General features: G+C 33.7%; 1 protein-coding gene across 1 annotated transcript; it reads left to right on the forward strand.

Annotated features, from left to right (window-relative positions):
- Nucleotides 1–1759: 1759 nt before the first annotated feature.
- Nucleotides 1760–15403, forward strand: LOC126686989 (probable AMP deaminase). The gene is made up of 19 exons (XM_050381323.1): nucleotides 1760–2383; nucleotides 3050–3246; nucleotides 3645–3858; nucleotides 4124–4299; nucleotides 4486–4537; nucleotides 6255–6382; nucleotides 6467–6646; nucleotides 6778–6845; nucleotides 6933–7075; nucleotides 7883–7944; nucleotides 9005–9118; nucleotides 9785–9925; nucleotides 10233–10385; nucleotides 10915–10968; nucleotides 11043–11153; nucleotides 14069–14242; nucleotides 14324–14404; nucleotides 14630–14728; nucleotides 14802–15403. The coding sequence occupies exons 1-19, from the start codon at nucleotides 1927–1929 to the stop codon at nucleotides 14868–14870; spliced, it is 2673 nt and encodes an 890-aa protein (XP_050237280.1). The 5' UTR covers nucleotides 1760–1926; the 3' UTR covers nucleotides 14871–15403.

Genomic DNA, 15403 nt, shown 5'->3' on the forward strand with positions numbered 1-15403 from the left:
AAATCTTAGTATGTATAATGTCGGTATAATTTTGGTATAATGTTGATAAAATGTTAATATAATGTTAGTTTATTAGTATACTGACATTATACTCACAGTATACACCGTATGTTTGATATTATTTTTTATTTTTTTGTATTTTTGTAAACATTATTAATATTTTTATAAATGAAAAAAATTAACATGTAGTTTTGTAATTATTTTTATTTTTTTTGGTAAATGGTGTAATTTTCTCTTTTAATAATGTAGAGAAAATTAGGAAAAATACTCTCTTTTTAAAAATAATAGGATTTCCTATCTCAAGAAGGAAAAGATAGAGAAAATACCTCACCCTTTTACTATAATTATTTTTTTACTTTAAGACATATTTATATTATAATTATACCTACTTTTTATTATTATTTTACTCTAATCACATTTCTTTTACTCTAATCATATACTATCTGTCACTTTTTTTTCTCTTTTTCTTTCATTTCTCTTTCTTCTTCTTTCTCTTCTCTGCTTTCTTTTTTTTTCGCCATTTTTCTTCTTCTTCTTCTTCTTTATTCTTCTTTTCTTCTCCATTTTTATTCTTTTTTTCGTCATCGTTCCTTCATCGATCCGTTGTCGCTCCGCCATCGTTTCGTCGTCGCTCCGCCGTTCTTTCATATTTGATTTTAGCGATTTTTTTTCTTAATTCGTGGTGATAAATACAATTCATTTTAACTTTCAGATCTAAATAAATTAATCTTGATTTTTTTCAATTTTAGATCTAAAAAGCTGCATGAAAAACGATTTTATGATGAAAAAAACTATTTTCTACAAACAAAACAGCATTTGATTATCATATGAGTATCACTGCATTATCATCACATTATCATAACACTGCAGAAAAAATTATTTTTTTTATAAAAAAAAACAGCCTTTGATTATCATATGAGTATCACTATATTATCATGTAGTTATCATAACATTGCGGGGAAAAAAATTCTGCATAAAATAATGTTTGATTATAAAATCGTTATCATAATATTATCATATTTCATTATCATAACATTATCATATGATACCGAGATGATGATATTTATGGTATCAAGATGATAATGTTATGATAATATCTATGATTATATTATGATAAAACAATATTTGATTATCATGTCAGTATCAGTATATTATCATGTTGTTATCATAACACTGCAGCAAGATAACTAGATGATAATGAAATATGATAATGTTATGATAATATCTATGATTATGTTATGATAAAACAGTATCTGATTATCATCTCAGTATCAGTATATTATCATGTTGTTATCATAACACTGCAGCAAGATAACTAGATGATAATGTTATGATAATATCTATGATTATGTTATGATAAAACAGTATCTGATTATCATCTCAGTATCAGTATATTATCATGTTGTTATCATAACACTGCAGTAAGATAACTAGATGATAATGAAATATGATAAGATTATGATAATTGGATGATAACGTGCGCAAAAATATAATTACAGAAGGATTTATGATAACCAGATGATAACGGAGTAAAATCATAAATATTTTTAAACCCAGAGTAAAAACATAAATCTGAAAAAAAACGTGAGGTATTTTCTGCAATTTTTTTGTGTTGAGGTAAAATGTGCAAATATTTTTATTTTTGGAGTAAATACCTAAACTTCCCAATAATGTATAGTATAATTGGGCCAGCCCGTGACACTAAACCTACCCGAATCCATCTGACAACCACAAAACACCACGTATATTCTCCCGTAGGTCCCAACTTTCAACTCCGCGCACTTTAGTGTTAGCACTCTGTCACTTCCCTCTCCTTCCAAACCTCCCAAAACAACACTCCTACCATTTCCTCTCTACACAAACAAAACACCCAAAACCAAAATAACTTATCGAACTTCAAGCACGATACGCCATCGTTTAACAAACATGGATCCACCGCTGCCGTCACTACACCTAGCCATGGCGGCTCTAGTCGGAGCTTCACTAATGGCAATATCCGCTTTCTATATCCACAAGCGCACCGTCGACCAAGTCCTCGACCGCCTCATCGAAATCCGTCGCGGAGAGCCTAAAACTTCTAGAACCGACTCGACTGTAACTGACGAAGAAGAATCTGACGGTGGAGAGGAGGACGTGGCGGTGAGGAGTGGTAGAAATGACGATAGTAATGATGTTAATCGTGACGTGTACGGTTTAGATAGAAGACTGTGGAAAAGAGAGAGTGGTTCTAGGTCGTTGGATGATAAAAATAGGGTGCTTAGTAATTATAAGGTGTCGTGTTCAATGCCTGATGCGGTGTTGAGTAATGATTGGCTTGATGATGATGTTAGGGTTGGTTCTGTTCCTTCAGGATTGCTGCCCTTGCGAACTTCTACTAGACATGGTGAGTGTTTATCATCTCAGTAATTGCGAATCGAATCGAATCGTCCATTAGTTTATTGTTTGTTGTGCACGAGTGTGGGTAGCACGGACACTTCGTTCAAATACGAAACTTCGTTTTTTACGTAGGAAACCTTAAAATAACATCGTTTTGCCGTATCTGTATCAAGTGTTCCATGCTACACTGATAAGTGGCCACAGCTTAAAACAAGTTGTATAGCTTTTGAAATTTATTATGTTGGTTTGTGATAGTCGTTACTCTGTTGCTAGGTGAAGATCATGTAAAATTCATTTCCTATTCGTTGTTACTATTTATATTCTAGAGAAGATAAAGATTTTGTTTGCTTTGACTTTGTGGTTACTGTAAGATACTTAAATTTTACTCATAACTGAAATTATTTCTAAAATGATTAGGAAATTATAGGCCACTGTTATATAGTTTTGTTCCCTGACATTATGTTGAATTTGAAGCTGGAACTTTACTTTGCATCTAATCGTCCAGGGGCTTCCCTGAATTTGCTTCACAGTGTGCTATTTTTCTTTCCTTTTTACTTGATCTCTGAACTTTTTTGTTTCCTGCTTTGTACAGACATGGGCTACACTCCGTTATTTTATTTTCTTTCCTTTTCCTTGATCCCCTTAGAGCTTATTTGCTTTCTGATTTGTACAGGTGATAATAACTCTGTTACATACTCTAGTTCCATTACAAGAATGGCATCTCATAGTAGATTGATTGCTCCAAGGTCCCCAAGTGCATCTGCTTTTGAAGATGTGGGGGATTCTGATGAGGAAGGTACAGAGTATGCTAATGAAGACAACATCATATTCAACAACGGGCACATGGATTCTTCTGCTGATCATATAAATGTGTGTGCCAGTCAAATTTTACTTTAACTATTTTTTGAAATAATTTTTTCACTTCTTCATAGTTCTTGAATCTTGATACTTAATCCATGCATGTCTTGTTATTAGTTGTAGATAGATGTTTACTGTTTATTTATATTTATTTTTTGATAAATTTGTTTATTTATTTATAGTCAAGCAATGCATTGTTTATTGGGTTATGGTCTTTTAAAAGAATTATTGTAGTGGTGTTATCAGCATTCTTCTACTCTGGAAGGAGCAGTGAAAACTTTAAAAATATCTAATTTCAGTCTCTTTCTTTGTTTTGTAATTACATCTTTTTTTAGTAAACCTAGCTTACTTTCTTGATGAATTAAAACGGAATATTTAAAATTAAATTGGATTGTAAATAATTTTTGTAGGGTGGTGATTCAAAAGTTCAAAGCTCTCCTGTTCCACCCTTAGGAGGTGACACTGCTAACAGTATTCAAGAGCAAAATCTGGGTCGTTCTAGAGGTGAAGGAAAAGTTTCCGCTGATCAAATTGGCATAAAGATAGATACATCTTCATTGATTCAAGTGGCAAATGACCCTGCTTTTGCCTCCATAATTCTACCTCCAAGAACGACAGGGCATGGTATTCTCAAGTTTCATGATTTTTTTCTTTTCTATCCTGAGATTTTAATTGTCATTCCTTTCACGAAGTTTGTGCTATGTATGTTATTTTATTCATTTCCAATGATCCAATTCCAACTGGACAGTAAATCTGCTGTAGAAGTTATTTACTACTCAACAATGTCAATTAATTGGGTGCATCATGCTCATTTTTGTTTATATTTTACTTAAACCAGATAGTTGACAGTTGACTAATTTTCTCATTTTATGACTACATTTTTATTCAGAGTCTGTAAATAAAGAAGAGGAAGAAGTAAAGAAGATGATCCGGGAAAGCTTGGATCTACGGGATAGGTATGTTTACAGGGAGGAACCTCCTTGGAAGAAACTAGCTTTAACTGAACCTAGTACACCAGTGTCGACGTCTGATCCATTCAACTTTCAACCTGTTCCAGCTACTGCAGTATGTTACTTTCTGCTTGTAAATTTGAAATTCCCCGCGGATACGTTTTGATGCATGAGATTTTTTGTTTTCATTTTCAATATCCAAAAAATAGAACAAATTAGTTACCCTCTTGAGGCAAGCAAATCCTTTACACATTCCTTATTTCCATAATCTATATTCATTTTGCTTAAATTCTTCGTGCAGCATCAGTTTAGGATGGAAGATGGAGTTGTACGTGTTTATGCCAGTGAAAATGGTACGTAGTAAGAGCAATTGCATTACTTTTGATGATTCATAATATTTTCAAAATTGTTACATTAAAGCTATGAAGCAAAGATATGGGTGGACACCGGTACGGGTATGGGGAACAACATTTTTAAGAAAATAAGGCACGGGTACGGCGGGGAGACACGGCATTTTTTTCTAAAAATATATATTTACTCATATAGAAGTGAAGTGAGTAAAGCTTCAAATTTTGAATTCTAATAGAAATATAGAAGAACTAGAAGAAGTGAGTAAATAGATGATGATTTGAAGAGTTTGTAGGCTGCTGCAGTGTTGCAGAAGACGGTTGTTGTAGCATGTTGGTTGCTGCCACTGCTTTGTATTGTAGGCTGCATCACATATTTTTTTTATTCTAATTAGAATGATTAAATATAGCTTAGTGTCTAATTGGATTCGGGTCTTGGGCCTATTTACATAAGGTTCTTATGAAAAACATCCATACTGAAAAAGGGGACCATAACAGATTTCAAATTAACAAAAATATCCCTGAAGTGTCCCCGAAGTGTCCCCTCTCTTTGAGCAGTTAAAAGTGTCGAGACACGGGATTTACCGTGTTGCGTAGGTATCCCCGGCGTGTCCCTGTGTCCCCAGAGTGTCCCCTTGGATACGGTACTCCGGACGGAGGAGTGTCGGTGCTTCATAGCATTAAAGATTAAGCCATTATTCTAAGTTCTGTCTGTCAGCTAACAAATTATCTGGTAAAAGAATTTCTCTATCCAATTTGGTCACCAAACAGATTATGACATTTATGTATCCATACATCCATCCTTTTCTAATTTTTACTCTTGTAAATTGAGTTAAATAAACTTAAGAGATGGCAAATTAACTTTTTTTATGAATAAACTTTCTTGTAAATCAAATTCTGCAACATTGACCTTGCAATGAGACTTTGAATTTCAATGTCATGATGGTGTAAGGGTGGTCAAATACGGGTATGGCTCTGACACAAAATTAGCGAGAAAATATGTATTAAGGTGAGTTCAATATTTGCACACATACACATATCAAATACTCATACCAGAGTGCATGTAACCTAAGGTCCTAACTCCTACTATATCAACTCTGAAATCACTATTGGATTTTCAAGAATTGAAATATGAAAACATGAATTCTTGTATTGATGGTTTTATCTATCAAACATCTTGTAAACCTAGCTTTTGAAGGGCATGTCTTAGTACTTTATGGTCTTCATTTCTCTACCTTAAATGATAAATTTTGAACTTTGATGAGTAAAATGATCATTTACTTGTTCTTCATTTAAGTAAAGCACCACATAATGATCATTAAGTTGGCCTGTTGCAGCCATCCATGAAGGTTAGTTGATGTAGCAACTATTGTGCTAATCTGTCCCCTAGGAAAGTCTTTGGGCATGTATAACATGATTAAAGAATGAAGTTGCCTTGCCAATCAGAAGTAATGATGAAAAATAAAAAATCCAATGATAGGAGAATGATAAACAACGCTATAGAAGGTTCGAAACTTAGAGTAACTCTTTTAGAAGTCTTATTAAAAACCCAAATGTTATTGAAAGTTATTTTCTTGCTACACTAATTCCTTTTCTCAAGGTTTTACACTAGTTCCTTTTCTCAAGGTTTAACGCTAATTCCTTTTCTCAAGGTTTTCTTTTAAAAATATTGTCGACCATGTGTAAATCAAGGTTTTTTTGGCCTTTTTCTTTTTGATTTCAGATACGAAAGAGCTTTTCCCAGTTGCTAGTGCGACAACGTTTTTTACTGATATGCACCACTTGCTAAGAATCATATCTATTGGAAATGTTCGCACTGCATGCCATCACAGACTACGATTTCTTGAGGAGGTAGTTTTATTTTTGTTTTTATTTCAGACTAATATCTTACTACTTGTCCTTTTTGCTCGTAACTTATGCTCGAACGCTATACAGAAATTCCGGCTTTATCTGTTAGTAAATGCAGATAGGGAGTTCCTGGCTCAGAAGGGTGCGCCACACCGTGATTTTTACAATATCAGAAAAGTTGATACACACGTGCATCATTCTGCTTGCATGAACCAGAAGCATCTCCTGCGCTTCATCAAGTCCAAGCTAAGAAAAGAACCTGACGAGGCATAATCTATTATCTCCCTCTTTAGTTCCTGTCATTTGATTATTGTGATCAGTTGAATTCGTTTTTCATTTTCCTACAAGGCAATGTGTTTTTCCAGCTCTTCTTATCCGTATTGTGGTATAATTTTCAGGTTGTTATATTCAGAGATGGAAAATACATGACACTGAAAGAGGTTTTTAAAAGTTTGGACTTGACTGGGTGAGGCTTCACAATATTTTGTGAATTATCTCTCTATAAGGATATATTATGTTGTTCTTTTTTAATTATTTAAGCATTGAACTTCAGGTATGATTTGAATGTTGACTTGTTGGATGTCCATGCTGATAAGAGTACCTTTCATCGTTTTGACAAATTCAATCTGAAATATAATCCTTGCGGACAAAGCAGACTCAGGGAGATTTTTTTAAAGCAAGATAATCTTATTCAAGGTAAGTATTGATTACTGATGTAAACTTTGATGAAATGCTCTTGCTTAATATCTTAAGGTCTGATTCTTTCTCAGTAAATATGAAATAATAATTGAAGTGGAAAGCATTTTCTTAAGAAGATCCATTGCCTTCTATTGCTTGAGTGTAATGGCGGCTACATATATTTATAGTTAGTGCAATTAAGCTAACTCTCATACGAGCTCTCAGGGCTTTGTTCATCTGACAATAGACTAGGGCTGCTTTTTATTCTGTGAAATTTTCTTTATTAATAACTTTAGATTCTTTCAGTCCATATAAAGATAACTTCCTACATGAGTATGTTCACCTACTCCCAATACAGATAAGCTCCCATGAGTTTTTGCGATGATGTTGATTAATTCTAAAGTAAATATTATTTTTACACTCCAGCTCCTCTGAAGTTTGATTTTTCCTCCACGGCAATAAGGGGCTAAAGTAATCCTCTCTGTTAATTCATGTCTGAAAAATAGATATACTATATGTAATTGTACAAAGGTAGGTGCAGATCTATAAAAAATATATTTATTGTAAAATAACTTGAAAATCAGTTTGATGTATGTTTTAAATTGGTAAATTGATTCTCTTTTAGTGAAGAATACAGCTGAGTTCAAAATTTTATATTTTGTAGTAGACTTGCATGCAATTATGAAATAATCTTCAACTAACATGTTTTCTTCTGCTCTTTCTTTTGTGTGATGTATAATTAAAGTGAAAATACCTGTACTTTAAATTTATATGAGGCAGAATAAAGAAGACGACAACCTGACTTTTCTAAGTGAATTACTACAGGGCGTTTTTTGGCAGAAGTAACAAAAGAAGTTCTATTAGATCTTGAAGCAAGCAAATATCAGGTTTTGTTTAAATCCCAAAGACACTTGCTTTCTTTTTTCTGCATATCGTCTATTTTAGGCCATAGCATTCCACGCTGTTCTCTTGTTGTTGTAATTTGAATTTTCATTAAACATTAGGGGTTCATTACTGTTCAAGAATGCATTTGTGTGTGAACAAGTATGCATCTAATTAACTGAGAATTTGATTCTTCTTTCTCTCTTATTTACACGAGCACTTGTGCAGAGCAGAAAATCATTTTTTCATCCTGAATATGTAAAATAGAACTTAAAAAAAGAAAATGACAATACCTTGTGACTTGGTATTTTCATGTGGGCTCTCTTCTGCAGGATGCTGGTCAAAGATTGTACTATTCATACCCCTTTAGGATCCAAATTATGGTTCCATGTAGTTAAGACGACTATATTTCTCATAGTTGATTTTCTATGAAGAAACATCTTATCTGATAGATTCTGTTTGCAATGCTTCGGCTTTAAGAATAGGGTCTTGTAAATTCTATTATTAGGTGTATGCCTTGATTTTATTGTATTTCAATATAAAATTCTGTTGACATTCAAGAAGAATTTGTCATTTAGAATTAGGAAAAAATTTAACTGGTTTTGTTTGTAGCTTTTAATCATGTGAATTATTGGCCTTTACTTTTTAAGAGTGATCGACTACGGTAGCAGTTAAAATGGCTATCATTATGGGTAGTGCTATCAGCTTATTATCACTGGGTCGGTGCTTGCATAAAAAATATGTCCCCTCTTTTCCCTCCCTTGCTTTGGGGCAATACTTTTCTTTTATAGCTAGCAGGCAGTGACCTTGGTTGCATCATGCATTTAGCCCTGACTTGACTTATGGATGTTGATAATAATGAGGCTTCTCCTATAGCAATAGTAACACACTTTCGTTAGGCCTTCTGATTTTCTTTTCCATGTGTATCGGTATCTTCATTTCGTTTGATTCTATGTTACTTAAACTTTTGAAAGCTTAGTTATTGAGTATTGGCATTTGTTCTGACATGCAAAGGAATACTTTCTTGGTTACTGGTATCATATTTTGTTGTTCTACAATTTTCAGATGGCTGAGTACAGGATTTCCATATATGGAAGGAAACAGAGTGAGTGGGATCAGTTGGCAAGTTGGTTTGTGAACAATGCTATTTATAGTGAGAATGCTGTCTGGTTGATCCAGGTAATCTGAAACACTTATTATCTGGTAGCTTCACTTTTATGTGTATAATTTTTTTATTCAAGTATTGGAGCAGAATGTCCGTTGCATGTAGTGATGAGTTATGCCATTGAGCATCCTTCAATTTGGTAAGATTAGGCATAAGGCCGTAAATGCAATCTGTTGACAAGAATTATCTAGTCTTTCTGCTAATCTTTACTTCACAAACCGGTGTAAACCTTCCAAGTAAAGCTTCACTGTAAGTTTGTCATCCTATTATGTTTAAAGGTTTTCAAAAACAATCTGGACAAGATCGTGGTTCAAGTCTCTTCATACATCCATGTACTGTTGCAAGCTAGTATTTAATCTTCCAGTAGGCTCATTTTTTACTTTGCAAAAATATGCAATATAAGAGAATGAGACTCTCTCTTTCTCCTCCAGAACTTGGATAAACACATGAAAAGACGTGTTTGCATCATACTTGATTTAGAAATTAAAAAGTTCAGCAATGGGTTTTGTTAAATAGTGACATGAATGAGTTTGTGCGCAATAGTGCATTATATAATGTACACTATCATTCTTCCAATTTTCTAGCTGCCCTTCACCTTCAGCAGGCTTGTGTCCTTGATTCTCCTAGTTGCTGTGCCTTTTTTTTATTTTGTGTATTAAATATAAATGTTTATTTTGCAGCTACCAAGGCTATACAATGTGTACAAGGAACTGGGAACTGTTAAATCTTTTCAGAATATTCTTGATAATGTTTTTATTCCACTATTTGAAGTCACAATTGATCCCAACTCTCATCCTCAACTACATTTATTCTTAAAGCAGGTATGTTTTTGAAGTTACTTTATCAGCACGTTTATACTTATTGCTATTCGATAGTTGAGAGATGTTAGGTTATTAATATGGTTGGTAGTCTTTAGTGCTTCTCAAGTGTAGGTTGTTCAGGAAAATGAACTTGTTTGGTTGATCTTTTTTTATTACTTTTGTTATTTGCACATCTGCACCCACCCACCAACCAATCATCATACACGGACAGAAAAGGCATGGAGAAACAAGCTAGTTACCCAATTTACTGACATAACCGAGATGATCTTAAGAATTATGAATGTTAATTTTTATCTTCTCGATGCAGGTTGTGGGATTAGACATTGTAGATGATGAAAGTAAACCTGAAAGGCGTCCAACTAAGCACATGCCAAAACCTACTGAATGGACCAATGAATTCAATCCAGCTTACTCATATTATGCTTATTACTGCTATGCGAATCTATATACTCTTAATAAGGTTTCTATCACGTTATCATTTCCTTTAAAAATGATGTATATGACTGAGTTTGTTTCATTGTCAAGTAATAGGATGTGCCGATCTAAATACTAGATCAAAACTGTCGCAAGTGTCACCACTGTTTAATTAGCAGCTGGTGAATGTTCCACATGACTTTTATCTGATGATGTGATAATATAAATTTAGTGGTACATGTAGTGGAGTAACCAGATGTCAATTTTATCCAACCTCTTATTAGAATGCAGAATTGAAACTCTTACTCAAATAATTTTAAGGAAAATGAATGTTGTTTGGAGTCGCTGAAATGGTTGATTTAAGTTACCAACGTATTTCTAAAAAAAAAAAGTTAACGTAAATGCATTACATTATCCATTCCTTGTTATTAGTTTGCAATATTTTTTTAGTCATTCTTCTTTTACAGTCCCATTTCTCTCATTTAAGAAAGACCTGAAAAGGGACAAAGGAAATTAAATGACGGCCCATTATGCTGAGTTTGGAATTAACTTGCTGATCTCTTTATTTTTTTCAGCTTCGAGAATCTAAAGGATTTTCAACCATTAAATTCCGGCCACACTGTGGAGAGGTTCATATCTATCTTTGACATCTTTTATAAACTTTGATTGCTAAGCTGCTGCTGATGTTTAAAACCATGTGCAGGCTGGTGAAATCGACCATTTGGCTGCTGCATTCCTTCTGTGTCATAATATATCACATGGGATCAACTTGCGAAAGTCCCCTGTTTTGCAATACTTATATTACCTTGCTCAGGTTTGTTCTAAATCATTGGCTTTCTGCCGCATTTAATTGGATGAAGGACATGAGCTTTGTGAAACATAATTGCCTGGCTACCAGCATCACCTTATTGCTTAATTTCTATTAGGTCATCATCAACACTGTTCAACTCCAACACAATACTAATTGTTACTCATTTTGTGAATTTTTACACCTGCGTATATGGTGATGCACTGTAGCAGCTCATTTTTTTAATATTTGTAGAAGTTACAATTTAAGACCTAAATTATAATTTTCATTTATTTTAAGATCTAAACCTTAATTTTTTTAAAAAAAATTAGTTTATAAATAAAAAAATTTATTCATTCCTCTTTTGTATATTTATTTTTAACTAATAAATAGTTAGCTTTTAAAAAATTATAATATAAAACTGAAAAGATATAAATAAAAATATACGAACTACTTATATAAGTATTTATATCACTATATAAGTTCTTATAATTAAAAAAATATATTTGCATTTTATTTTTTATGAATATAAAAAATAAATGTGCAATTAATAATAATTCATTGCATTTTTATTTTTTTTAAATTGAACATTTATTTTTTAAGGAATATAAATAATATTCTAAATATCAATTGGATGAATATGTAATAAAACTGTATGTGGGTAGGCCTGTGCATTCGGTCACCGAACCGAACAAACCGAAAACCAAAGTTTGGTGAAATTCCAGAACGAACCAAATTGAACTTTAGGTTCAGACCATATCAACCGAACCGAATTTTTTTTGGCTCGGTTCGGTTAAAAGCCGAATTTTTTTAATTTTTTTATTCTAAAAAATTAAAAATATTAATGACTAATAAATTTTTATATATATTTATTAGTATATTTTATCTATTATAAGAAATTTATTAATCTATATATTAGTTATAATTGAAGAATAAAGACTAAAAATGTATATATATATATTTTTTTTTGAGTGAAGGTTCAAAAAACCCCCTGAATTTGGCACGAAGTATCAAATAAGCCCAACCTCACAAAACCGGATCAAACCACCCCACAACTTGTCAAAACCGGATCGGTTTCACCCTTTTGACCAAAAAAGAGAGTGGAATAAGCTACTTTTAAAAATTAACCCTAATTAATCTTAATTAAAACACTAATTGATTTATTTTATTTAAAATTTAAGTAATATATAATTGGGGGTTTTTTCTACCTTTTTTCTAATCACTCTAACTAAAATTAACTCTAATTACTAAACTGAAAATACTAAACCGGCCGCCGACCACCTCCGGAATCAATTCCGGCCACCCCTCCCCGACCCACCTCCGGAATAATCAAATGAAGAACAGATCCACCTGGGATCTGTTCTTCATTTTGTTCTTCAAATGAAGAACAGATCCCAGGTGTGGGATCTGTTCTTCATTTGAAGAACAGATCCCAAATGGGATCTGTCCTTCACGAAGGACAGATCCCGGGGATCTGTCCTTCAAAAACGAAGAACAGATCCCAGCGTGGGATCTGTCCTTCAACGAAGAACAGATCCCAGACGGGATCTGTTCTCCGTTTTTGAAGAACAGATCCCGTCTGGGATCTGTTCTTCAGTTGAAGAACAAATCCCGTCTGGGATCTGTTCTTCAACTGAAAACAGATCCCAGACGGGATCTGGAGCGGAGACGCCGGGGGAGTAGCGGCAGAGACGCCCGGGGAGTAGCGGCGATGGTGGGTATGTTCGGCGGCGGTGGGTATGTTCGGCGGCGGTGGGTATGTGGCCGGAGAAGAAGATGATAGTTGGAAAAAAGCATAAAAAGATCCCTTTGATTTTATTTTGAAATCAATTTGATTTTTAAAGTATTAAAATGTAATAAGTTATAAAAATATATTAAATGTTAATTTTGTGAATGATTTAAATATTAAGGACTATTTTAATCTTTTAACCCTCTAAAACCACTTAAAGTAATGTAAAACCGGAGAGTGTGTTCACTCTCTAGGGTGAGAGTGGGGAAGGGGGTATTTGATACGTTTTTGCATAGTTCTGGGGTGGTTTGATCCACTTTTGCGAGGTTGGGCTTATTTGATACTTCGTGCCAAGTTCAGGGGGGTTTTTGAACCTTCACTCATTTTTTTTTAAATATCATAAATTTTTTTATTCTGTTTTCCGGTTAAATTGGTTTCTAAAATGCTATAACCGAATTGTAATCCGAATATCAAATTTCTATATTGGTAGAAACGGAGTCAAACCGTATTAACCAAAAATCAAACCAATATAAGAATTTCAGTTTAGTTTGGTTTTTCGGTTCGGTTTGGTTTTGTGCATATATGTGGTAGCAATTTGTAAAATGTCTAAATAATGTTATAATTTTAAAGTGAATACAAAATAAAAGAAGAAAAAGAATTGAAATGAATATTTGTTTGGTGTTAGAAATGGTAGTATGTTTGAGTAAATATGGTGAATTTATACCATATTGGTGTAGACTTGCACCAAAATGGTGTTTAGTGTTGGAGATACTCTTAAAGAATTTTTAAAATTCCACAGGCTATCCTAACTTTTGTATTTGCACATATTTATAGCCTTTTGAGGCCACAGCTTGGTATATTGAACCTACTGGTTTAATGCTGGCTTGTAATTACAAATGAACTAGTTCTTTTCCTTGAAGCAGTTAGTAGACATATATTTGAAGAGATGATTCTCTCCAAGATTCTCTCTTCTAAACCCCATTGGAGGAAGGGCAATAATTTTTCTATTTATTTCTTTCACTCCAGTTTCATTCTAACTCAAATCCTGATAGCCGGTTCCTTTTCCCTAAATCAATGCTGAGTTTTATGTTATGCTCTCACTTTGGGAGTTGTGAGATTGATTTGCAACAATTGAACCTATTTCAAATTTGTTCATATTGTTACTGTATCTGTCTGCAGTCTGCTAAATAGTTTTTATTTCTTTCATTATCAGGTTGGATTGGCTATGTCGCCATTGAGCAACAATTCTCTTTTCCTGAATTACCATCGAAACCCGTTGCCAATGTTCTTCCAGCGTGGCTTGAATATTTCGCTATCAACTGATGATCCTTTGCAAATACACTTGACACGGGAACCTCTGGTGGAAGAATATAGCATTGCGGCAAAGGTTTTTCGTCATCTTTATCTGTAAACCCATTCATTAAAATGTCAAATGAATGTGTATTAAAGAATGTGGAACCTTTTGTAGGTATGGAAGCTCAGTTCATGTGATCTATGTGAGATAGCAAGAAATTCTGTTTATCAATCCGGATTCTCTCATGAGTCAAAGGTGGGGAAAAGTTAATAACACCACCGCCATGCTTACATTACATTTGTTGAACTTAGTTGTTTCTCTTCTTAAGTAGTGATGTCAGCTCAATTTAATGATTACCAAGATGTTACAATGGAGTGGAATCTCAATTCTATTTATTCTTGTGACTAGTTGTATTGCTAGTAACTTCTTTTTAGATAAATTTGGCATTTCCTGATGAAGTCCAAATGCTTCCTTGTGCAGTTGCATTGGCTTGGTAGCAAATATAATGTAAGAGGCCCAGAAGGAAATAATATTCACAAGACAAACGTACCCCATATGAGGATCGCCTACAGACACGAGGCAAGTTGCTGTCTAATTTATTACAAGCGAGCTTACACTTGTCCTTCACAGCTGACGAGTTTCATTTATGCAGACATGGAAGGAGGAGATGCAGTACGTCTACTCTGGAGGAGCCAGTTTTCCTGAAGAAATAGAATTTTAAACTAAATGAAATGGGAGGATGAAGCAACTATAAAGTTGGACCATGCCAAGTTCCTGGGCAACTTTACATGGTTGCCGACTCCTTAATTCATTTCTTCATTATTTACGGCTGCTTACAGCACACCCTTGGCAATGGCGGAATTTATATCAGCTTTATATGGTTGAGTTACTACTTCCATGATTGCAATATTTGTATGCCGCACATCTTCTGCCAAAATTTTGCTGAACTGGAGAAGACCTAGCATTTTGTGGGTGCTTGGAAGTTTAGGTTTGGAGGAATTATTGTAGAAAAGGTAAGATTTCTTTGGGGGAAGAAAGGCTGTTAATGTAACTGAATCCATTTTATGTTATAATCAACCTCACTATTTCTGATGCAGCATTTGATGTTTCTCTTTATTCATGTGTGCTGATGGGCACATAATTTAGGTAAAATCTGCTGCCTAATTTGCCCATGAGAGCTTTCAGATACGAAACTTTTCGAATTAAGGTTTTCAGACCAAATTTTTATAAATTAGACAAGGCTGGTTTATGTAA

The sequence above is a fragment of the Mercurialis annua genome, linkage group LG6 (assembly GCF_937616625.2).
Source record: "Mercurialis annua linkage group LG6, ddMerAnnu1.2, whole genome shotgun sequence".
Taxonomy (NCBI): Eukaryota; Viridiplantae; Streptophyta; class Magnoliopsida; order Malpighiales; family Euphorbiaceae; genus Mercurialis; species Mercurialis annua.